The sequence below is a fragment of the Pteronotus mesoamericanus genome, unplaced genomic scaffold (assembly GCF_021234165.1).
Source record: "Pteronotus mesoamericanus isolate MK-2021 breed Mesoamerican mustached bat unplaced genomic scaffold, CSHL_Meso_final contig_82, whole genome shotgun sequence".
NCBI lineage: Eukaryota > Metazoa > Chordata > Mammalia > Chiroptera > Mormoopidae > Pteronotus > Pteronotus mesoamericanus.
In genome coordinates this window covers 17,268,763-17,295,594 of record NW_026555265.1, presented here as the reverse complement: position 1 = coordinate 17,295,594, position 26,832 = coordinate 17,268,763, and the positions used below count along the sequence as shown (strand labels likewise).

At 33.5% G+C, this 26,832-nt stretch overlaps 1 protein-coding gene across 2 annotated transcripts in view; it reads left to right on the top strand.

Moving 5' to 3' along the window:
* The window catches only part of USP25 (ubiquitin specific peptidase 25), a 125,014-nt gene that overhangs the window by 32,538 nt on the left and 65,644 nt on the right, over nucleotides 1-26,832 (top strand). For both annotated transcript variants that reach the window (XM_054585221.1, XM_054585220.1), the window contains exons 5-7: nucleotides 9,369-9,531; nucleotides 16,923-17,009; nucleotides 24,806-24,943. In XM_054585221.1, the coding sequence (XP_054441196.1) occupies nucleotides 9,369-9,531; nucleotides 16,923-17,009; nucleotides 24,806-24,943 (388 nt within the window). The remainder of the gene's footprint in view (nucleotides 1-9,368; nucleotides 9,532-16,922; nucleotides 17,010-24,805; nucleotides 24,944-26,832) is intronic.

Sequence of the window (26,832 nt, the reverse complement as noted above, 5' to 3'; positions counted from 1 at the left end):
CCCTATAACACAGGTTAGTAACAGAATATACCAGCTTTCTCAGATAATTTTCCTTGGCACAATATCAATAGTTAACTTCTAAATAATCTTAAATTACTTATAGTAGGAGATACTTCAAAATGCTTTGTTTATGCTGTGCTTTAATACTTTTAAATGTCTTTAATGTCTTAGTAATACTTTTAAATGTCTTTAAATGTTACTTTGGAAACTACCTGTAAGACTTACATTAAAATGGAAAGACTTAATTAAAATTCATTAACTTCTTTAGTGTGGCTAATATCACTTAATGACACTAATTTTAAGTGAAAACCAAAATCACATAGACATTTTACTTAGGCTTGTTTTGTGAAAGATTTGGAGAAATTATAAAATTAGTTTTTGTCTCAAAAATAGATGAAAATGAAATAGTTGTCCTAAGTAATTATAAAATTTGATAGTACTTAAGCTTTGCTAAGAAATGTTTTAAACATGAACTATATGAGATGGGTTTCATATTTAAGGGGTGTGGTGATCAATTATGTGAAAAAGAGGTGGTAAAATAGTATCAACAGTTTTATGTCAGGTGTTTTCTAATTTTAAAATAATATGTACTAATTAGATAATAAAAAGTAAAAAGGATTTAAAAAGTAGAGGATTAAGACTATTTCTAATCTGTTACTAAGTTCAACCTATATGTTTTAGCTTGTTTTAGATACTCATTTTTGTCCAGGTAGGAAAAATAATTTCTTAAGATAATGCTCTTTTAAAACTTCTTGGTCTTTTCATTTTTAATGTACTTTTAAAATAGTAAATATTTTATGAATACTTTTTATTGTAGATAACATGACAAAAGTTTTAGAATAGTGTAATTTTACATAAAATTATACTCTGTAGAAATAAAAAGGTATTAATTTACTGTTGCAAAATGTAATTTTTCTTGGTACATGTAGAGTTTATAGTTTATAGCATAAAATGTTAAATGTAAAGTATACAGTTAATAAACATGTACACATTTTATAATTTAAAGTTTAAAAATTAAATGCAAAATGTACAGTTAATAAGCAGGTATATAAATCACATTGTATCAGAAAACAGGGAATATGAGAATTCTAGCTAAACTTTGGCAGAGATATGTTTACTTCTATGGGTCTTCATTAAGGGTAGGACTTAAGTTCAAAAGGGTTTTAAAATGATGCATTTTAATGGAAAAAAGTTATATATTATGCTTAAAAGTAAATTTAAGTATTTGTTTATTACACAAGTTCAGATGACAAAATTTTGCCAAATTAAATCCTAGAATCATTTGACTATGTTTATATTTCAGTAGACAAATTTCAATATGAGTTCACACATTTGGAACACAACATTGTTGTGTATAATTAAATGAGAGCCTGTCTTTTTACATATTACAATCCTGTGTTTAGACACCCATAAATTTCATGGAATAATTTTTTTAAGTTGATTATTTTTATTTTTTATTTTTATAAGAAATGTATGCTGTATTTACATATAAACATTTATTGTATAAATTTATAATTATATGTATCATCTGTTGTGTTATGTCACATAAATCTATGCTTACACACATTATGAAAGTATACTTCTTAATATAATTACGTACTTTCAGGATTGGATGTATTTGTAATTATCTCTTGGTTTTTATTGCTTAGGTGGTGAATGAGTAGAGTGTGTGGATAGTTGTGATTGTGTTGTGATTGGTTTAGGTCTGTGGCATATTTCTTGTAAAAATGGATTGCCTCATGAAATTAAAGTGGCTTGATAAGGCTAGGTTCTAGTTAGAATTTGTTAAAGAGAGCATACCTCCAACTGTTTTCAAAAAATATGGTAGACTAACACACATTTTCTAGTGGAAACAACCAGAATGTGTTGTTTCTGTTGGATGTAAAATTTAATAAGATCTTTTTAAAAGTATTACAAAATTGGTAAGATGGTAAGACTAAAAATCAAAGTGAAAGAAAGAAGGAGCCCAAAAAGTAAGTTTGGAACACTGAAAGTCACTTTTTGACATGATGAATAAATTTGAATTTTATTTATGGTATCCTTTAGAACGCGGCCCTGAATGTGGGGAAAATAAGTTTAGGCCATTGTCAGTGTAAGGTAGGAAGCTTTAATAGGAGCTCATTCCCCTCATTAAAATGATTATGCCAAGGAATGACATATTCATAACAAGGGTAAAATGAGAATTATCCCTCCCCATGTAAAACCCCATGAGCACAATAAAGAGAGCTGCCTTGGCTCTGAGGAGTGCTGTTGCAGGTAGTGGAACTTGCCCTTGAAGAACTGTATCTTGGTTTTGAAGTTGAAATCTGTGTTACTTGGATGGTCCAGTACATCTTAAGTTGGGGATTTAGTTTTAAAGTATGTGATTGGTGTTGTCTCTAGCCCCTGGCAGAATCAAAAATACGTTCTCTATTTAAGAAGCTGTGTTTATCCTTGTCCTCAAAGAACTCCTCTTGGTAACTTTTGAAGCTCTATAAGCCCCACCAGTCAAAATTACCAAGTATACTTGGAAAAAAGTTATGCAGCAAAAATGCTCTCATTTGTTTAGCTATTGTGATTGATAGAATTATGTTTTAACCTTAAATGAAATAAGGAATGCTTGAAAAAAATGATCTAAAACATTTGAAAAAGAACTGAAAATATCCTATGGAAATGAAAACTGGAATTACTAAAATTAAAAAAAAATACAACAAAGGTTTAATAGCAGATTAGAAATAACTAAAGAACATGTTAGTAGATTGGAAGATATATAAGAAGAAATTATCCGACCTGTCATGGACAGCTGTAAAGATGGGAAAAGTTTGCCAGATTTGGAAAATAAACTGAGTGGGTCTAATGTACATTAATTGTCATGATAGGAGAGGAGAGTGTGGGTCAGAGGCAAAATGTAGAGAGGTAATCACTAAGAGTTTTTAGATGTGAAAAGAAAACCTGTAATTTTACGAAGCCCAGCAAATCCCAATCATGAAAGTTAAAAGAAACCAGCATTTAGATTCATTATAGTGATACTCCAGAACACTTAAGACTGAGAAAATCTTAAAAGCACTCAGAGGAAAAAGGTGGAATTATCCTAAAAATAGTACAGTGAAAGTGACAAAAGACACAAATTAACACAGCAAATAAGACATATGGAAACAATAAAATGATTTCCAGTGAATGGAAACAAAACTACCATAATTCTGTACTGGGCGGAGCAGTGTGGCGGGGCCTCAGTGTGACATTCTTCTTTGTGATGAAGGCTCCAGGGCAGTTCTGAAAGACCAGAGGTACTACCCTCTCTCCCCTATCTCCTACACCCCCAGGCTGGGGCGGGAGGTGGGGGGGGGGTGGCTCATACTGTCTCCACTGCTACAAATCAGTGTGTCCCATTCCAGTAATAATTTCACCTTTTCCCCCAGCAATTTTCTACTTGCATCCCACCTTGCATTCAGATCAGGCACAATAGGAACAAACACATTTTTCTAAAATTATAGGGACTCTTTGTGCCTCCCACTTTGGCCAACATGGGCCACTGATGAGGAACTGGATGAGAAATGTACTAAACCAAGTGATCATTATTTTTATATTCTAAGACCATTTGGTCCAACAAGGAAATCCAGGTGTCTGAACTGGATGGAGTTAAGTTTGGGAGCCACCTGGAGGGCTTACCAACCACAGCAGCCTAGGGGAATGAAAAGGGTGGAATCTGGAATTTTTTAAATAGGCATCTATTACTCCCATCCTTTTCCTCCTGATCGTTACCTAGGAAGCAGCTGTGAGGTGGGGCCGCCTTAGAGAGGTGTGTGGAGCATGAGTAGGCGAGGGGAGCAATTACAAACTTTTCTTAAGTTGACCTGTGAGGGTGGTAGGGAGCATAGAAGGTCCATTGAATAATATGACTATTGTCTATTTTTCAGTGGCTTTTATGTAAAAAGGTACGTCATTGTCAGATTACAAACGATTTATAGAAGTTGAAAATAGGAAACTGATTAGTTTCGAGGGCCACCAGGGTGTGTCCAGAGTTGGCTGATCACACTTGAACAGCAATACTCTTAACTAGAAAAAGTGTCAACAACTGTGAGGCACCACTCGTAGTCCTAAGAAGGGTTGGGGGGTGGGGGGAGCGGCCAAAGATCCAATGCGGTGAACCTGCCAAAAGTGGGCAGGCGCCACAACTCGTACAATGTGGCCTCCCTTAACTGTGCGAGAAACAGGTCAGGTTTTGGCAGGAGTCATATATGTCTGAATGTAGTGGTAGCCTCTGGGTCAGAAACATGAGTCCCTTAATTTGTACTCAGAATATGATTGTGGGCATGTTGCCATGTTGGGTATGATGAGAAATTGCAGGAGTGGTGGCGATCTGGATGGCGCAAGCTTGACGAGTCCTCGTTTTAAAGAACAAGCACCGCTGTACATCAAAATAACTTAAAGACTGATAATTCCAAGGGTTGGTGAGCACATACAGCAACTAGAACTGTCCTATGCTGTTTGTAAAATGGGTAATGGTACAACCACTTTGGAAAACTGGGAATTTCTAATGAATTTCAACACATACTCTGCATTTCCACTCCTGAATGTAGACCCTTGAGAAAGCCGTGCATGGTAGCTTTATTGATAATAAAAACTGTGAAAAAGAAAGAACCAAATATTTGTTAAGAGCAGAATAGTAAACAGTGATGGTATATTCATTCAATGGAATGCCGAGCAAAAAATGGAAAACATTTTTGTGGTGGTTGGAAGAATGTGCCGGAATCCACAAAGCAACACGTCGAGTGAAAGAAAGTTGACCTAGAAGAATAACTGCTGTGTGATTCCATTTATGTGATGTTTACAAGTCAGAATGGTGATTACCTGGGAGATAGAGCAGACACTGCTGGCTAAAAAGGGCATGAGAGAATTTTCTGGAATAATGGAAATTTTCTGTATCTTGATCTGGATGGTGGTCACATGAGTGTGTACATATGTAAAAAATGTCACTGATCTGTACATTTAAGATTTCTGTATCTTATTATATGTACATTATTTCTCAATAAAGTATTCTTACCAAGAAAAATGTATTTAGCTATGTTAATTGAAAATCACTATATACGAAATTGTATTTCTATATATAAGAATGACTGAGAAGATGAAATTTTAAAAAGCTACGGTTTATAACACAAAACTATTAAAGACTAAGAATAAATTTATTAAGAAATATGCAAGGATTTCCAAGAAAATTACTAAATATTGAGACAGATTAATGAATATTTAGTAATTGGAAATATATTCTGTTTCACAAATTGGAAGGCTTGAACACTCGTAAAACTGGTCAATTCTCCTTAAATTGACTTAGGGGTTTAGTGTGATCCTAACAAAAATACCAATAGATTTTTTTTTTTAAGGAAATCATTATGATGATTTCTCTCTCTCTCTCTTCCTTCCTCTCTCCTTCCTTCCCTCCCTCCCTCACTTCTTTTTTGGGTTGGTCTATACAGCTTAAATGAAATGCATGTTTTCCAGTGTGATGCTTCATGAAAATGGACTTAGAAAATGATCTAAATGGGATGTTTTCAATATTACTGCTATAATGCAATTAAATAACAATACAAAACAACATAGAACAAGTAAAAAAAAGACACACAATCAGTACAACGAGAGGTTAACCGAAAGATGAACATTTACCATCAACAGGCTCTTTAAGCTTTCAGTGTAATGTGTGGCAGGAAAAGCAACAGCAAACATTTTGTCATCTTTTTATCTGTTTGTATTACTGAATGCCATGGTTATGACCAGTGTTGGGAAGATAAGAAAGCATGTGAAGTGTGGTAGGGTTTAGGTTTTGATCTGTGGCTTTTGGGATTGCATTTTGGCGCTCTGCCTTTTGGTATAAGCTACATCTGAGCTATTTGAGATTTGCAATGTTTCCCCTGGCCCCCTCTCTGTCTCTCTACTGGCAACCTTAATACCTGGAAAGTAGCCATTACGTACTTTAAACTTTAAACCTGGGTAGTACAACTGGCTTTATTTTTGTGAGGCCAGGAAAGGTACTCTCAGGTAGACCTGGCTTTATAGAAAGTTCATATTCATTATGCCAGTACTGGACTATCGAAAGGAACAAAGAGTTTGAGAATAGAATAGTATTTGAGCAACAGGTTGGGCTTTTGCTTAAGAAAAATAACAAAGAAAAATGACAAAGAGGTATCTTAATCATCGATTTACTTTAAACACTTTTTTAGCACCAACTACTTACCATGTGTGCTCCTGGGATGAAACAAATCTGGGTTTCTACCCTCCAGATACTGAAAAGAGACAGGTTGATTAACAAATGTTTTTTGTACAGTGTGATATTATTAAGCCCTTTACGTGCCAGGAGGAAGCAGCAGGAGGAAACCTACTGAAGCATGTTTTAAGTCCCTGGCGATACAAAGCTGGATGTGTGTAAAATAATCTCCAAATCAAAGAGATGACAAAGTCATGGCATTCTTTCATTCACCATCTTTTAGTGTCATAATTCTACCATATGGTATGGTTTAGGAATATTATAATAAACCTATTTTTTTAGAACCAGTGACTGATGATATCTGCCCTATGACTGAATTGAGAGTTATATGAATATATACTTTCTTATATATGACATCCCAGGTATAAATATGACAGGATATTCCTTATATCTTAGGTAACTTTAAGAGCAATGAGCATGTATCTCCTGAGCCCTGATGAGTTACTACAGTTTGTACCTAATTTTACCTGTGTAAAGAAAGGTATACAGGAATGCTGGGGAGATGGTGTCTTGCGCTTCCAAATTCCTCTGTAGAGCAGTAACCCCAACAGCGCAGGAAAGCTCCTTGGTACTAGAAAATACATTTGAGGCCATACATACTCCCACGTCCTATGGGGGAAGTCCTGTAGAGCACATAAGGGCACTAAAACACTTTCATTGTCTCATTACCTTGAGGCAACATATACATTATATCATTTGTATGTATACATATAAATGAAGTGTATTGTTTTGGTGGGAAAGGGGCAGAAGAGGAGGTTGAAGGAATTCCTGTGTGGAAACATTAAAAAAACAAACTTCACAGGTTTTGGTAATCTTAACCGGGTCTGGAATAAGAATATATTACCTCAGTGCAGGCTAGATGCAGATTTGGGATGAGTTGGTGACACTTAGGCGGAACATGAGACTGAGTTTTACTCAGACTGGTATTGAGGCTGAATCTCACCTTGTTATTTCTTCAGGTGACATATATGGATTTTAATTTTTGCAGATTTTTTGTAGCAGTCAGGTGTTCTCAGGTTTTCTATAGTGTCCTTGTGACCCAATGCCTAGTCACTTTGGTAAATGTGATCTGGCCTGTTGGCATTATTAAGAAAAGTTTGTTTCTTCTTAGTATTTTATTGTAATTGGTAGTTAAAAATGTATAGTGGTAGAGGTTCAGCCACGAGGAGATTCAGTATTGAGTGTAATTCTCCTAGACTTTTGATCAGTTTATATTTTAAGAATAAACTCTAGAGTCCTCTATTAAGTGGTCATTGTACAAGCCACCTAGTATGTGTACAATTGCTAGATGCCTCTTCTATCTCCTATATGTGACCACTGCTGCTAATTTTTCCCTGCTGTTTATGGTATCACTGCTAGTTTTCTCAGAACTTACTGCTTATTTTAGTGCATTCATCTCTAATTACCAAGAAGGAAATACAAGGTTTCTTTATACTTGGAAGGATAGATATGCATTACAAAGAAAACACAAATTTCAAAAGAAAACACTCTCATTTATAAAGTGAATAAAATATGAAATATACCATCTTACATACAGCTTTGTGTTATATTTACCTTTTTTATACTCTGCATTAGCTTTCTGAGTATAAACGAGTTACCTTGTACAAATTCAGTCTGTTCCAGTTGATTATTACTGTGGTACATGTAATACCACATGTATCACATGATGATGAGCTGGACAGTCTTGACCAGTAGGAAGTCTTCAGTGGCTCTGTGACTTTTTATGTCCCCCTTATGTACTTGAAAGCTTGTTTCTGGTAACAGTGGGATGTTCTAGATAAATTTTGATTTTCTGCTGCCCCAGTTCATCTAATTAAATACCTTCCAAAGAGTCATGGTATCTTTTAGTGGTAAATAGTTTGAGAAAAAGCCTCTAGTGGCTGACGTTGCATTTGAGAGTTGATACTATGCAAAGCCTATTGCTCGTGTTTGAACACTCTTAATAGTGACAGAGATGTAAGCTGTTTATTTTTAAATATATGAGCTTACTTTGATCTTTACATTTTAACATGCTGTTATCTGCTTTTTAAAAACTTATTTCCAAAGAAAGACTCTATCCATATTCATGTTATTTTAAGTAATAACTTGGAATCTTACTGCATTGTATCTAATGTCATGTAAATAATGCTGTTTGAGATAAAAGAATCATTTACTTTTTCCCCATAATGAAGGAATATAGTTTTCTTATTTTGACATTAATCTGATAGGGTAAAATCTTTTTAGATGGTGAACCCCAAAGGTTGGAAAACCTCATTCTTGCCAAGGTTTTTATAATTAACAAAATGTGGTAAGGCACCTAAATATTATTTTTGCTTATTTAGAATAAAGGTAACACATTCCCTGAGCAGGTAATAGTCTTTGTTTGTTTATAGGTGGGAATTGGTGTTTCCCAGCATGCTGTTATAAGAAAAGATGATTAAGCAAAGTCCTTGCTTTTGCCATATTTAGATATATTTAAGATATTCTGTAGGTGAGTTTATTTTGAAGAGGTTGTTACTCTTTTATCATTCTGATACGTACATATTTATTTCCCTCGGCAAACTTTTGAGTAAAGAAGTGAACACATAAGAATTCTCTTCCTTTGTTCAGCTGTCATAGAGTAATAAGTCTCTAGAACTGAAAAGAACCCTACAATTTACCTTTACTTTCTTTATAGAAAAGCAAATTAATGGTCAGTCATAAAAGTGCATTTAGTTCAGTTTTTAGTATTTTCTTGATGATCAAAGTGTTATAAAAACTAATTATTTTATTATACTGTAAATATGCACTTTAATACAGTGATTTCTCAGAATACTTTTCTAGGTGCTCTATTCCTGGTACTAAGCCTTTAATTTGGTGAAATGTAATTTAGCATATTTTCTGTTACAAATATTGTCTTTACATTTGAATTTCCTCTTTCTTAGGGGAAAAGAAAGAAAATGCATGTCTCTCGATCCTTCAGCATTACCACTGCTCTATTTTTAAAGAAAACTAACCTCTACTGAGTAAAGATAGTCCTAAAAATTACTTCCCCAAATATATTATCTAAAACTTAAGTAATTAAAAATTCTTTGTTTATGCTGTTTCCTAGAGTATAGTACTAAATTAATACTGGGGTTTTTTTTTTCATTATTTCCCCCCATTACTTAAGAGTTCTTGAAGCCAGCATAGCAGAAAACAAAGCATGTTTAAAGAAAACACCTGCAGAAGTTTGGAGGGATTCTCGAAACCCTTATGACAGAAAAAGGCAGGACAAAGCTCCTGTTGGACTGAAGAATGTTGGCAATACTTGCTGGTTTAGTGCTGTTATTCAGGTAAGGATCTTCATGCAGATCTTATTTAGTGGGCATAATAGCAATGGCGAATGAGTTGGGGTTGTGTTTCTTTTAGGTTGTGTACTGGAAACATAACTGCTGAAGGTTTCAGTATGCTTTTCTGTCTAATGAACTGGTTTAGAGATTGCAGCATTCCTCATGCTCCTCTGTTCCTCACTCCCAGGATGGAGCTTGAACAGTAGGGCATGACCTGTGCCTTCCTTGGAATTATTTAGAATTAATTTCTTCTCCCTCCCTGCTGTTAGGAATTGTTATCAGAGTGGAAAGAAAATATTTCTGTACCTATTTTCTTGCAAATTTAGGGAAGGATGTAATCAAGATTTGAAATCAGTCCTGTCAGATTTATTTGTATATAATAGAAAATGTTTTTTTATAGAATTTTGTCCTTTACATATTATTTTTAATAAAGGGGGGCATTTTATTTGAGGAGGGTATAGATTAATAACACATTTTTTTTCTAACATGGGAAGTCCGTAATGAAATGTTTCCTGAGCCCCTTTTTCTAAAATGAAAAATATCTGTATGCATAGATATCCATGTTCTTCTTAATTTTGACTAGTTTTTCTTTTTTCTTTTTTAGTTTTATGTGATATGTCTGTTATTAAATTCTTTACTATTCTCAGATGTTGATAATATTCATCAGGTTGCAAAAACCTTGTATTAAAAAGAATCTCCATAAATGAAATAAAATAAGCTATGAATAATAACAATCTCTTAATTTTTATTACCCTTTAAGAAAATTAATATTTTGTGTTTATTTTCCTAATACAGTTGAATTACAGCTTATTATTTAGTGTTCCTGATGATCACTTTTTAAATCATTGAATGTGTATGCCGTTTTTGTTTATAGTCAAAATATCTCTTCATTTTGTAGCTTTCCAAACCTGTAAAATGACTGGATAAACTTGTATACGATGTTAAAACATCTACTTGGTTTTTACATTTTCTATAAGGTTGTTAATTGTATTTTCTAGGCAATTAATGTGTACTTTAACTTTATTTTTACTTCAGTGATATAATTTTGAACCCCTTTTGCTTCTGACACATAATGCCAATACAATTTGATTTCCTTTGGTTTTCTGGATTTACGCCTCTTTAGTATACTATGGTATACATGAGTTAGTAACTAATATGCGGTTTTTTGTTTTCCAGGCCATTAAAATGCTAAGGAATACCCGGATTAATGTAAATCTGTAGTGATACCTTTGTTCCCATCCTTGATTATGCACTAATTTAGCTACATGCCAACAGTATCTAAAATTTTATTTGCTATTTTAGAGTCTCTTAGAATAGAATACCTTGCTTTACTTTCACTGTTACTAAGTCTTTTGCATTTCATTGTCCAATCTAAATAATTTAGACATCATTTTAAAATAGGAAGCACAGTTTTATGGCTGTGATCTGAATGTTCATGAATGTGCTTTGCTGCCTGCATTTGGACAAGCAAATGCTATTTTGGCCAATAAATGAGGCTCATTGATTAGAAGCTTCTCTTAGAAAACTGTAAGAAGAAAGAAAGCACTTGCAAATAATCAATATTTGTTATTTAGAATAGGTGCTCTTTATTTCTCCACATCATATTTTAAGAAAGACACATTTTAAATGATAATTAAGTTAATATTCATAGGTTTGAGGAGAATCACTCTTTGTTTTCATAAGATAAACTTCTCTTACTATCCTATTTCAAATTTGAAAGAATTGTTCATCTGTTTTTACTTTGAGCGATGTTTGCTGACCTTAGCTTTTGCTTTCCATTTCATATTTTTGGGGGCATTTTTTTTTTTGGTTGGGAGGGAGAATGGACTGGAAAAAATTACCCTTTTTAACTAATTTTGGTAAATTGTAAAGTTGTAAAAGTAAGTTTTTGTAAAAATTACAGAAAAATATTTTTACAAATTTAGTAAAAAACTTTTACAAAAAAAGTAATTGTTTTTGTAAAAATTAGTTGTAAGTTTGGTAAAGTTAGTTGAGGTAATTTTAACTAATTTTAAATTTTATCTGCCACTTAACTGTATCATGGCTTTACAGCATTTCCAAGCAAGTATAGGAGACTTGGGGTTACTTATTTCTTCTTTTGGAGAAATCTAGACACCTAGAAGTAACTTCTAACCTTGAAAAAGCTGAGGTATAATGAAGGATTAAGATACTGATTTTTGGAGGTAAGGAAAAACATTAAGCCTTACATTTTGGAAAATTATGGGTAGAAAGAAAACTTTGTCTGAAGATCACTTTGTTTTGTTTTTTACTGTGATTTTAAAGTCTGTTTTAAGTTGCTTTATCATGTAATTTCTGGTTGACAAGAATACAAACATCTTGACGGTATTAAACACATCTTCTAGGTTTTTCTGTAACAGAATATAGTATAGTGTCTGACACCTTGGGAGGAGCCCATTATGTAATTATTGAATGAATGAATGAATGAATGAATGAATGAACCAAAAAAGGAGCATATATCATTTACGGTAGAATTAATGACCTTAGAAGCTTCTGTCACCCTAATGATGTATATGGGATTGAAAAGATGCCGCAGGCTTTCAAAAACAAAAAAATTCAGGAGATCATTTAACATGTTTATTCATGTCACTTGCTGTTATCTCTTTAATTTTCCTCAAAGAACCCAAATACCTAATTCAATGAGAAAACCAAGAATTTCATAGCAGTAAAAGGCTTATAGTGAGAAACAGCAATAGTCTGTCCTAAACATGCCTACCTGATAGCCCTGTGGCAACTACAAACAGGTTCAGCTGTTTCTCCTGTTATATTCATTTTTAAAAATGACATGCCTTCCTGCTGAGATAGGTAAGGATTTAGCTCTTCCATTTCACCTATCTAGAATTGCCTTCTCTTTGGCCTGCCAGCACAATTATAGTACAATTTAAAGATAGTAGTCAGTGTTTATGTTTTCTGTGGCTTTGTAAATATTACAGTGATTTACTAGGACTACCCTTCTGCAATCCTTTGTTTTCTTGGAGTTTGCCACCATTTTTTTCCTATTTTTCTGTATACTTATTCTTGAAATTTTCCAAATGCTCCAACATCTCTTAATGGTCTTATCAATAATATAGCCTATATGCTCAAGTGTATTAGCTCAATTTTTTCTTAAGTCTTCTACCACAGAAGATTTCTCTGCCTCAAAATCAGACTGGATTCTGATTTGTTGTGGCTAAGCGTGGTTTCTGGCTTTCCAACGGCAGGTCTAGAGAAAGGGGATTTGGGGAAAGATCAGTTAGGGATTTGTTTGCATGTTTTTACTTAATATTTCTATTTGTATCTCTGAATCTCAACCCCTCTTTCTATCCTAATACACACTACAACTGATTTTATAAACCTGAGTCAGTTAGGTTCAGTAATATTCAAAGACTAAATTTCCTATATCCCAAAGAATGAGGTAGCAGTTGTCTGGGATGGACATAGGCATTTAATTGCTCTGTATGCAGACTTTTATCTTTTAATCATTCCATCTGCTTTACCTACCTCACCTTGAAATGTATATGATACCATTCTATTTTTTAAATAATCCACCTAGGAAAATTTATCTTGCTTCTTCTCGGTATCCTCTGCTATAGGCCATTTATATGTCCCTTTGCTCTCTTGTCATCAACCCTTTTGTTTTCTACAAATTATTTGAACTTTCATCTCTCATAGCTCTGTTATTTGCAAGAATCTAGCCAAACTCCATTTCACAAGTGTTCTTCAAAATTCGCGTTTTAGCTTTGGACTGAATACAAAAATACTTACTTTCAGTGTGCATCAATCACAAACACAATTTAGGCAGTAGTGACGGTTACCCTGTCCCACACCTTTTGAAGGAATATGTTGACCAATGCATTATGACTGTGATTTAGGGAATAAAGTGTTTGGAACTTAAAAAAATTAATTTCTGTGCTATTGTTATTATGGTTACAAGTTCTGCTTTGAGTAATAGCTTAGCAGGTTGTTTTAGGTCACCTACCTGGTCATACTTTGCTGGAACCCAAAACAAAACAGCGCAAAAATCAACTTTTTGAAGGCATCATATAATTCTAAAATAGAGGAATTTTGAGGCTAAGTTCTGAGAGAACAGGATGTTCAAAGAACATGCTTCACGTTTTGGGCTGATTTTTATCCTTGAGGCAATTCCAAAAGTAGCTGCTGAGTGGCTGGGAAACTAAGCACAGTTTTGCACAGACTTGGAACCCTAGTAAACACCTCAGATTTTCAGATTACTAAAGGGATAGAAGAACCTAGGATTAATGGAGAACTGAAAACAGTTTAAAAAAAATAAATAAAAAGAAAAAAATTCATAGTTTTTTAATTTCAGCTTCATCTCAGAGTTGATTAGATTAAGTTGACCTGGGATTTCAGATGGCCCCAGACTTGTTATAAGTAATAAGAACTTTGAATTTTCTCCACTTTTTCACATATAATGTCTAGCACTCAAGTCATTCATATTGAGTCATGCCAGACGTAAGATGTCTCCAAAAATTAAGGGAAAATAATGGGCAGGAGAAATATACCTACTGGGAAACATGAAAATTGAATTGTTATAATAATTATTAATATGGTCAAGGGCTTAAAAGCATGATTGAGAATTTTGATAGAAAACTATAAAAAGAAGAAAATAGAAATTTTAGGATTGAAAATTACAATAAATAAGAAACCAGCACATTAGACACAACTGAAGGGAATTCATCAACTGACCAACTGGTCTGAAGAGTACTTTGAGACTAAAGTCATGAAATACAAGTGAGAGAATTTGGACATGTGAATAGTACGACCAGCACAGTATATTCATCGTTCTGTAGGGGGAATAAAGAGGGAAAAGGAAAAAAGCAATATTTGAAGAGATAACACAATTCTAAACTTGATGAAAGAGGTGAAGCTACAGATTTAGGAAACAATAGACATCAAGTAATAAAATATAAAGAACTTGCACCAAGGCACGTCACAATAAAACAGAAAAAACAATAGACAAAGACAAGAGAAAATCCTAGAAGTTGCCAGATGGAAAAGATATATCACTTTTATAAGGAACAAAAATAAGTCTTAGAGCTGACTTCTCAGCAGAAATGCTGTCTTTAAAGTGTTAGAAGAAATAACTGGCCATCTAGGATTCTATAACTAGCAAAAATCTTACGAAAATGAAGAGAAAACAATTTTCAGTCAAGCAGAAGCTGAAATAATTCATAACCAGCACACCCACACCAGAAAGAGATTCTAATGGGTGTTCAGGAAGAAGAGAAATATTCTCCAGTGGGAGCTCAGAGCATAGAAGCAGTGTTGGGATTCTTCTAATTTATCGGTATTTTTTCCTCCTTAAATTCCTCCTATGAACAATCTACATTTTGACTCCCTTACTTATATCCCATTTCTTCAGTACTCTTTGCTGCTCTTCTCCATGTACCATTATACTGAAAAGTGGCATCCCAAATGCCGAACCCAAAGGTTGTTTTCCTGCCCTTACCTTATTGGAATGTGGCAACCTTTGCGAGTATTGCTAATCTTGTTCTTGAAATTTGCCAGTGATTCTTTGATGAGAATGTTCTGTGGTACTTTATATCTTTGTCAAGAGGCCCCTGGTGTAGGTGTTTTTTTAATGCTCTGCAGCTATTTTGATACTTAGATATATTTGAAAGCCCTTGTTTTTTGTACTCTGTTTTCTTCTGTGATCTCATACTCTACTTCCCTTACTGTTCTTACTTCGTCTTTCTCATAACACTTTTTCCTGTAGCATTTAAATGCTTCTTTTTTTCCCTGAGGTTCTGATCTTGATCTGCTATTATTGATTTCACATTATTTCTGATTTATAACATCTACTGTCATTGTTTTAACCTGCCATTACAAAACTGTAATCTCCACAAGGGCAGAGAATTGATATATTTTATTCTTTACTGCCTGTCTCCCTTTGCATGTAGTGGGTGCTTAATAAACATTTCTTGAATGAATGAATGAATGAATGAATAAATGAATTACCTCGTGTTCATATTATTTAATTAAGAACTATTTTCAGATCACGAGATAACAAAAATATTTTCCAACATTTTCTATTAGCAGATTTACAGTTTTACCTTTCATATTTACATCTTTAATCCACATATATATCTATAACTATTATAGTAGGCCACTTTTCTCAACAGCCAACTACTAAAAAAACAAACAAACAAACAAACAACTTTTGGCTTATTGATTCGGGTGCTGCCTTTATTGTCTATCAAGTCGGCTAACCCATCTTTGCTTAGATTTAATACACTATCACTTCTTGTACAGTGACTTTTAAACTTTATAAACTGTGACTCAGAAAAGGAATACATTTTTCATTGTAAAGTATACAATGAATTCCAGCTTTATCTTAGAATTGATTAGAGTAAGTTGACCTGGGATTTCCTGCAATGAAATTTATAAAAAATACTCTGTATTTGTAAAATATCTACAATGTAAAATATCTACAATGAAATTTATAAAAATACTCTGGTGAATTTACTGTGTATGATGTGTTCTGATATTTTCCATTGTATTTTATTTAATTTTTTAAACAAGTGTTTATCATGATGATATTAATGGATTTTAAGCAATAGTTTAAAATCAGCTCAGCAAGTCTTACCATGGGTACATTTTATATGCTCTTAGTATGCACTGTGTGAAAAATATTACTATATCTTGGAGTCACATTTATATCTCTCTTCCTTCCAGGTTGTGTGTCTCCTTGAACATAGAGATAATATTCATTTCTTTGTGTCTCCATTACCAGGCATATGGCCCATACATTTATTTGTGCTATATTTTTATAGAATTGATATCTCTACATAACTTATAGTAAACATGATATATTTAAAAAGTTCTAGACTTTGCATTTGTATACCTTTTATTTTGAGGAAACTGCATATTAGGCACAAAATAACATAAAGAAAGCTTTTAATATATAGTATGCTTTTCTGAGTTGTCCATGTATAATTTCTGATTTGCAGTACAATAAATTTGTTAATGATCAAAAACAGTATGTCCAAATATAAGTAATTTGACTTTTTCTCAGGGGGAACAATAGAGGTTCTGGCAGAAGTAACACCTGCTTGAGTGTTGTTGGTAGGGTGTTAATATGGATGTAATTCTTTATAGTTTTAATTTGAACATTTCACCTGAAATGTCGTATGGTGTGCTTGAGTGTGATATTGTTATGTTACCGAATTACATGCTTATGATTCTGTAATAAAAGATTTTGTCATAAAAAAGGGGCGTTATTTGTGCTGGACCCTTTAGGCCTTATTGCACCAGTTGGATCAATTCTGTGATAAGGTGTACAGTTGCTAAAAATAAATCTCTGAAATGCATCATATTTTTACAGTTCTGTTAATAGAATTTTTTCCTTAAGTTTCTTAAATTGTTGTTTTTTTCAGTCATTATTCAATCTTTTGGAATTTAGAAGATTAGTTCTGAATTACAAGCCTCCATCAAATGCTCAAGATTTACCTCGAAATCAAAAGGTAAAATTAAACAGAGGGTCTCAGTTTTTAATCTGTGTTTATTTTGGGCGGATTTGCCTCTTATCAAACCTGAAACATTGTCAAATTTGAATATCAACTCATTATTCTCAATTACTACTACAGTAACTTTCTGTTCTTTGTCAGTGTATTGTAAATATGAATTTTTCTTCACCTGTATTATGCCAATTTTTTGTATAATTTCATACTTGCTTTTTTCTTTTTCTTTTTGGACTGACCAATTTCAATAAACTTTATAGGCTGCAATTTACAATTCAAGATTTTTTTTTTGTCTCCTGAAAAATTCTGTTGAAATCAAAAGTTTTTTCACTTGCTTTTCTGTAGACCGGCCCTTTAAAAGCTTAGTTTTGCTCTGGCCGTCTTTGCAGTGCAAATCTATTTTGTAAGTTAATATTGTTGGGTAATATAATTCGACAGTATAGACAACAAGGCCTAGTTCTCTCAGTGGACCTAGAGGAAGACAGCACATTACTCGATCTGTCTCTGCTCAGTTTCCGTGTCTGAAAAGTGTAAATAATAATAGCAATTATTTTTATAAAGTTGCTGTGAGAATTAAATGAGATAAAACATGTAAAGGGTTAGAAGTGCCTAGTACCTAACAAGTACCAGTTGTCAACCTTTGTTAGTTAAACTTATATTGTTCATACTAGCTTTTCAAAATATAGGACTGATTTGCATGAAGAAATTAATTATGGAGATAATATACTTGAGTATAGGTCCTCAGTGATCTTCTCATAAAAGTACTGTATAAAAGTACTGTATCCCTAAAGGGGACTAGGTTTCATTAAAGTCTTGAACTTTGTGTGACCTGTTTTTGGTAGTAACAATTAATTATTAATTTATGTTTTTCTCTTAGTGTATAATTTTGAAAATTACTTTTTCTGCAAACATATGAAACATAATTCAAGGTAATGGGAATAGAGCTTGATTTATAACCAGGTTTCCAGGCTATAATCTTTAGATTATAAAGTATCAGGCTGATAAACCACTTTCAAAAGGAAATGAAGATCATCTGACAACTCCTCATACCTCTCAGAGAAATTAAGCAAAACCCCTTCTGTCTTTACAATTTTTACATCATACTTTTTGGAATAGTGCTTCCCTTTATTGCAGTTTGTTAATATCAACAGCCCTCTCTTCTGATGTATCAGTTGGAGTATATTTATAATTTATATAACATTATTTAAAAATATTACTTTGTTACATATTAATATGTATCTTGACCTTTTCTTTTATGTCCTGGATTTTAGTGCTTTACAGAGTTTTAACTTCTTGTATTCTTCAAAGTGTTAACTATAACCGAGTTACTTTTCTAATCTTACTTAGTAACCATTGTGATATCCATGCTTATGTACCAGAGCTAGTTTTGGGGTCATGAGAATGTTCAACTGAATGCTAGAAAAATATATAGGTCCAATGTTAGCACCTTTGTAGGGAAATTTATTTCTTGCAGTGGAAGGGTCAGCATGTCCAGGTGTCCCTTTAGCTTAAGGAATAAAAAGAATATCTACTTCTATTCACAAAAGACACTTATTCAGAAGCATACTGCACAATTTTGTAAAAGACTGTTCCACAAATGAGGCTATTCTTTAATTTGGAATGGTGACAGTAATACATACTGTAATATGACATCTTTAAAGCAACCATAGGGGATTTATAGGTAGTTATTCAGCCACTGATTGGTACTGTATTTAGTTGAGGTGATAAAAGACACAGGTTTTTAAAAAGGTGTCAGTGTAATTGTTTTCACTTATTATTTAATAGTGAATTTATATTTAACTTACATTTACTGCTACATGGAGTTTGAAAACTAATGTGCTAAGGTACAGCATACCCTTGGGGATCACTTTGATCAATCACAGAGATGTTATTTGCTTGTACTGCTACGCAGGATATTTTTTTAATCAGAAATTAAAGGTTACTGCAAATACTGTATTACATTCATAGTGAGAGAAAGAGATGGAGTCCTTGAAATCAGTTTTTATTTTAGGTAGACTTGGTTGTTTTTTCTAGAAGTTAAAACTAATTTTATCCATTCACATTTATTTGTACTATTCACAATGTTAATGTCTAGGAGAACTGTGAGGTACCAGAAATTGAAAGATAGATTCTCACTGTAAACATCTCACCCTCCCCACCTTCACACATATTGTCTTTGACTTAAGAAGTTACAAACTGATGGCAAAACATACATCAAATGTTGACAACACAAAGATGTGTAGGCTTATAATACTTAGAAGTAATCTTTATATAAATAGCTAAAGTTTTATAGCTAAAGTTTTATTATTCATAAGTTTGTATTACTTGAAGTCTTGATTTACAGCATTTTCCAAATAATATCTCCCCACTTTTTACTGCTCACAAATGTGAAGCATATGAGCCATACTGTATTACTTCACAAATACCTGGAGGATTTTTGAATTTACAAATAATGGAGGCATTCTGGAATTTCTGTCTGCAGCCATGATGAAGTAACAGAGACTGGATTTACAACTCTGTAAATTTTACATGATTCAAAGCATAAAAAATGTTTTCTGACTAAGAAGGAAACCAACAATAAGATATCTAGAAAATCTCCCTGATAGTTTGAAATTAAATAATATATCTTTAATCCAAAGGACAAAGAAAAAGTCAAAAGAGGAAGTTCAGAATATTCTGAACTGAGTAAAAATTAAAACATGACGTATCAAAATTAGAGAGATGCAGTTAAAGCAGTGGTTAGTGGAAAATATATGAACCGGACACCTTATTAGAAAGTAAGAGTGGTTTCAAATTAATTACAGCTTACGCATCAAGAACTTGGCGAGAAAAAGCAATTAATTTAACAGAAGAAAAGGAATAATAACAATAAGAACATAAATCAATGAAATCAGAAAATCAGAAAGACAATAGAGAAGACTAATGAAATCAAAAACTAATTCTTAGAATTGGTAAAAGTGATGAACTTCTAGGTTGACTGAGCAAGGGAGAAGAAAGAAGAAACAAATTATCAATATAAACAGTGAGACCTGGTTGATGTGGCTCAGTGGGTTGAGTGCCAGCCTGTGAACCAAAGGGTCACTGGTTCGATTCCCACCCAGGGCACATGCCTGTGTTGCAGGCCAGGTCCTCAGTGGGTGACCCAAGAGGCACATTGATGTTTCTCTCCCTCTTTCTTCCTTCTTTCCCCTCTGTCTAAAAATAAATAAAATATTTTTTTAAAAAAAAGAGTAAAAGAGGGGCATATCACTGCATATCCCATAGATAATGAAAGAGAATAGTGGAATATTATAAACAACAGATAAAAATCTTAAAAACCATAAGCTATCCAAGATCACTGGATGAAAAAATAATGAGTATCGCTGTATTATATTTTAAAAATTGAATTTTTATTTAAGAACCCTGCCACCAAAAATTTAACAGCAAAATAGTTCACTAGTCAATTATACTAAATGTTTAAGAAAGAAAATACCAATTCTCTAAATGTTTTTCCAGAAAATTGAAGAAAAGGTAAAACTTCCCAAGTCATGAGCCCAGTGTTACTCTGAAATCAACAGTATTGTAGAAAAAGATATTCAAAGACAACTACAGACCAATATTTCTCACAAATATAGAAACAAAAGTTGTAGCAAATTTTGGTAAATTGAATCCTGAGATATATATAAAGGCTAATACCTAATTGGCAGGTGGGGTTTATCCAGGACTGCAAAATTAGTTATGTGTTCAAAAATCAGTGTAATTCACCACATTAACAGACTAAAGAAGAAAACCATATGATTATCTTAGTAGCTGAAAAAAGGGGGTTTGACAAAAAGGTAACGTCTATTTATGGCAAAATATCTCTAAAACTAGGAATAAAAAGGAACTTTCTTATCCTTATAAAGCTCACTTATGAAAAATATACAATGAATATACTTAATGGTGAAAGACTGAATACTTTTTCCCAAATATCAGGAAAAATCAAAGATGTCATCTCTTACCACTTCTCTTAAACATTAGACTGGAGTTTTTAACCAGTGTTGTAAAGCAAGAAAAGGAAACAAGCAGACAGATTGGAAAGTAAGAACTAAAGCTCTGTGTGTGTGCATGTACACGTTTATGACTTGATTGTCTATGTAGAAAATCCAAAGTACCAAAAAAAGAAAAATGGTAGAAGCAATAAATTATCAAGGGTATATGATACAAACATTCAAAAATCAATTATATTTCTAAATACTTGCCATTTAAATAAAAAAAACACATATACAATAGCATAAAATGTAGACTTTTGGGGTAAAGTAGGCAAAAGATATATATGGAAAACTACAGAATATTACTGAGAGAGCCCTGGCTGTTGTGGCTCAGTGTGTTGAGCACTGGCCTGCGAACCAAAAGGTCACTGGTTTGATTCCTGGTCAGGCCACAAGCCTGGGTTGTAGGCCAGGTTCCCAGTTGGGGGTGCATGAAAGGCAACCAATTAATATTTCTCTCCCTCTCTCTCCCTCCCTTCCCCTCTCTCTAAAATATATAAAATCTTTAAAGAAGACTTTAAAACTTATTTTAAAAAAATATTACTGAGACAAATTAAGGAAGTAAAGAGAAATATAGCATGTTCATGGATCAGGAGATTCAATATTGTTAAAGTATCAGTTGTCCCCAATTTAATCTCTTTATTCAGTGCATTCCCTGTCATAATCCCAGGAGGCTTTTTGATAGTAATTGGCATACCGATTCTAAAATGTATACAGAGAATCAAAATAGATAGGATAACCTTAGCAATTTTTAAAAGAAAGACAATTTTGGAGGAGTAATTATCAGGCAACAATGATCAAGGAACTCTCTTATTGGAGAAAAGATAGTCCATATAGACCATGGAGCAGAATAGAGTTAAGAATAGAACTACACATAAAGGATGAATTGATTCTAATCAGTGTTGCCAAAACAATTCAATGGGCAAAGAAAAATCTTTTAAATTAATGGTGTCGTAGACAGCAAAATAATTATCAATTCTTACACGATATTATACAGGTATCCCTGCTTTAGAAATCCAAAGCAGATTTTTTTGCTGTTATGTAAGAAAACTGTTCCAGTACTAATGTAGGTCTTTTGTAAAAGTGAAGTGGCATAATTTGAACTTTAGGAAAGGGGGGGATACTCTTCACCTTATGTCATTTTGACTTAGGTTTTATGAGAACACTCTACTTATAAGGGTAGTATGAGAAATCTGTATGAGAAAAATATAATGGGTTATAGATCTAAAAGGTAGAACTATAAGTATGAAAATTATTGAAGAAGACAGAAAATTTTGGTGTTTTAGGTTTAAAGGACTTTTTAAGTAGGACAACAAAAAAGCACAAATCATAAAAGGAAAAATGATAAATTAGACTTCATTAAAATTAAAACCTATAATCTTTGAAAAAATGTATACAGAAAGAAAAAGCAAGCCACAGACTAGGAAAAAATTTTAGCAAAACGTAGTGTATCTAGAATATGTCCAGAACTTCTATGAGTCAATAGTAAGACAAGTAACCGGTTACTGTATTGAGAAAAATATTTTAACATATATGTCACCATATAAGATATACAGATTACAAATAACCACATGAAAATATGCTCACATTATAAATCATTTGGAAAATGCAATTTGAAGCTACAGGTTCTGTGTACCTGCAAGAAGAACGAAAGTTAAAAACATAACTTACATGTAAGTGTTGTAGAATGTGGACCTAGAACTATCATTATACAACCAATGGGAATATTGTGTAATGCCTCTGGAAAACATTTGATTGTTTCTTAAAAACATCCATAAAGCTAGGCCTTCCTTTCCAGGTTTTTACTCAAAAAAAAAAAAAAAAAAAAGGAAAGAAAAGCATATGTCCACAGAAAGATATGTACAATAAATATCCACAGCAGGTATAACAGGTTAATGGGTGAATAAGTGTGGTATATCCATACAATGAAATACCACCAAGCAATAAAATGGAATGAATTTATTATTAATGCACAGTCACATGAATGAAGGTCAAAATAATTATGCTTGTTGCAAGAAACCAGACTAAAACAAATACGTAGTGTATGATTTGATTTATGTACATTTCTAGAAAATAAAGAGTGACCATTGTTGCCTGGGATGATTAGGAAGGGGAATGAGGGATGCAGAATCTATGGGGGATGATGGGTAGGTATGTTACCTTGATCGTGGCGATGCTTCCATGAATATACACATCTGAGGCTCGTAAAATCATATACTTCATAATGTACACCATATTGTAAATCAGTTATGTATTGATAAATGTGTTTGAAAACAAAGAACAATGTTAGAATAGTTTTTATGTGTGGTGGTATTTTCATGATTTAGGCAAATGCAGTAGCTGCTTTTAACACCATTTACAGTTTTGCATTTACATTTGCATTACATTTGAAATTCTGAAAGATTTTCTAGCCACAAGAATTATCTGAGAGAAAAATATTATATTAAAGTATTTTATTTTTCAAATATGTTTTTCAGCAGAATTCCACTTAATTTTCAAAAATCATTTATTTTATCCATGTCACTTGGCAAGGAGTGTCTCAAAACACAGCGCTGACTTTAAGAAATAGTGATAAATGAAAAAATTGATCTCAGGAAATTAAGGATATATATGGAAATTATTTTATGAATTAAAATGTGTAGTATTTACATTTTTAAAACATATTTTATAGGACAATTGTAGGGGAGTAGAAAATACCACAGAAAAATAATGGGTTAATTTTCAATCTCATTTAAAACTTTTACATTTAACTTTGATGGAATTTATTATATTTAAATAAAGTCCATGTTTTCCATAACTTAGCATTTTTATGTCATGTAGTGCACTTTGTGATCACTATATTGGTATATCGTTTTGGATCAAATGGCGAGTATATTTGGAATCAACTTTATTCCCCTACACCTATTTCTTAGGATTCCTTTTTGAATGCATTCTGGAAGCGGCTATTTCTATACCATTTATATTAGTCTGAAAACAACTATACACATTTACACACATTTTATAATACTGAGAACTCCAACTCTGCAAACTTAGAAAACTCTTCTAATATTTAAATTGCGTAAGTTTTGTCTGTTAAAATTGTTACTGCAAGAGCTAACTGAAGTAAGAATTACTTTTGTTGCTATGAAGTGTATTTTTACTATTATGTGAATTACATTTCTTTTAAGTTTCCTGTTTTAAAATAAATTGCTCATGATTGTTATATTGAGTTGTTTTTATTCTTTGGCTTAATCAACCAGTAAGAAGTGAATGAGTGCTTTGTGTAGCAAAACATTGTGGAAGATACAGCAGTTCTTATCTTTGAGAACTATACAGTCTTATTGAGAAACACACGATTTCAAAGGAACACTAAGTGTATAGTGGAGGAGGAAGGATTTTTGCTTAAGCTGTTTTGAGGTTAAGTACTTAAAATCAGTGCCTTGCACCTAGTTAGCACTCATTTATTGGTGACAGTTGTTACTGATGTCCTCAGCAGCATCTGGGCCTTGCTGAATGGAAAGGATTATAATAGACTTGAAAGAGGAGGATATTCTTGGCTGGGTAATGACATCATTTGCTATGAATATGAGGCATTTATCCTGAAATTGTGATCTTAGCCTAGGTCCTTTGCTGTGTTTGCACTTGACCGCTTTGAGTCTCGATACCAACACCTCTTTAATTAGGATGTAAGAATGCTGGGCTCATTCCTAAACTACATTACTTAAATTTTTGTTAATTTTAAAATGAATATCTGTTTGCCAGTAAAGATTTTGTTAATCTTCATTTAAAGGGTTTTTTCCCCCCCAATAGGAACATCGGAATTTGCCTTTTATGCGTGAACTGAGATATCTATTTGCACTTCTTGTTGGTACTAAAAGAAAATATGTTGATCCATCAAGAGCAGTTGAAATTCTTAAGGATGCTTTCAAATCAAACGACTCCCAGCAGGTAGCTGTATTGCGCTTAATTGTTTATTAACCATTTGTGTTTTACCTAATCTGATTGTTCAGTCAGCAGTTTTTTTAAAGATTCATGCAACTGAAGATGATGTTATTCATCTTTATTAAAATAAGCTGGAGCCATTTAAAACATTAATTTAGAAGATATTTTTAATTAAAATAATAAGGTATAAATCATGATTGAAACTGGTAAGTTAAAACAATAGGTAAAAGTAAGAATGCTCTAAAATGTGTAATTAAACATCTTCACATACGTATGATAACCCAATGCCAATGCACTGTACCTGCTTTTGATATACCTGTTTTTGCTGTCAGGGAATGGTTTTCCTTAAAAATTCAGAAAAAGTTTCTGAACTACATTATCTTTCTTGTTGCTTTTATTTTCCAATCTTTACGTATTCATTTCTTTACAAGAATATTGGGAATTTTTTTTATAAAATAGAAAACTTCTATAAACAAACCAACCTTTTCACATATAATTTGAGAAGTCAGAGAAATTAAAGAAGGAAAATGGAAGAGAAGCAAGAACAGCAGTGTTGGAAGCCATAGCAATGAAGCAGTAATGGGCGGAGATAAAACATTTTATAAAAGCCACTACACTTGCAGTGTAGTCTTTGTAGTAGTTGGATGTATCTCCGTTAGGTAGATGTGTGGAGAGGGTGATGGGAGAAGGGTTTTGAAAAATGCGTGATTCTGCCACTGAGCCACCGCCTTCTCTGTGCTTTTTTATTTTTTATTTTTTTACGTTTTATGGTAAAGATAAATGAACAAAAATAGTGCCTATGATGATGTTGGTGGAAATGGGTTCCTTACACGGAGTTGTAAGAAACGTGTTTCAGGGACCCACATAGAGGAAGAGGAGGAGGTGTAGTGGTAAGATTTATTGGGGGAGAAATAAAAGACTGTCCCCAGGTTCCCAAGGTTTCATTTCTATCTGTAGCACTGTGGAAGGTTAGTTCAGCCTTGTCTTCTCAAACCCAGAAGACCAGGGTTTAAAAATTCTGTGCCATTGGTTCAGTCCGTGCCAGACAGTTCAGTCTCTGCCCCGCGTCCAGCTGGGCCCCCGCCAGCGCTGCATCGCTGTGCCCAGGCTGGCGCTTGGAGCCCACGTGGCTGTTAGGGTCACGTGACTGCTTTAAAGCCCACCCAAATGAATGGGTGAGGGAACACGTTACTAAGAGGCCTTTGTTAAGCTTAATGTTACCGCAGGCTTTCAGAGTGACCAGTCTCTCTCCCAGTCTTCCCTAGGCTCTAACTGGGTCCTCTCCGTAACCAAGCTGATAACTTTGCCCACGCTGGAGTCCTCCGCCCTGTGGTTGCCATTTGCGGGCTTTCCTCCCCTAATGGGCCCGGGAGGGGAGCAGAATGGTGTGATGCCCCACCAATGCCTGTTGGGTTTAGTGTCTTAGCTGTTACAACCATTCTTAAATAGGTCAAAAGAAATATTATTCCTAAAAATGATTTCAAACCACCATTTTAGGACACTTTCTGGTTCTAAGTGTGCTTTTTACTTTTTTTGGTAGCGTTGTTTTCTTATTTAGCATGTGTACTCTATTTTCTTATGGCTACAGAGTACACGATTAAATTTGAAAAGGATACCTTGGTTTATCTTTCTTTTGGAATTGCTTTTTCTTGTCATTTTCTTACAAGGCAGCACAAGCTTCATTGGGAGCCTTGCCTATGCTTAGGTAGACTGGTTTTGTTTGGGGGGAAAGGAGACAACTAGCTGTTAATGCTGTGATATACTCCAGAATGGCACAGCGTGAGTGCCTCTGCTTTGGGCTAGCAGTGTAGAATCACTAGTTTTCTCATCATAGATTTTTTTTTCTCTACAAGGTCTTTTAAAGTATTTGCACATCAAGTGAGGTGGACATAGAT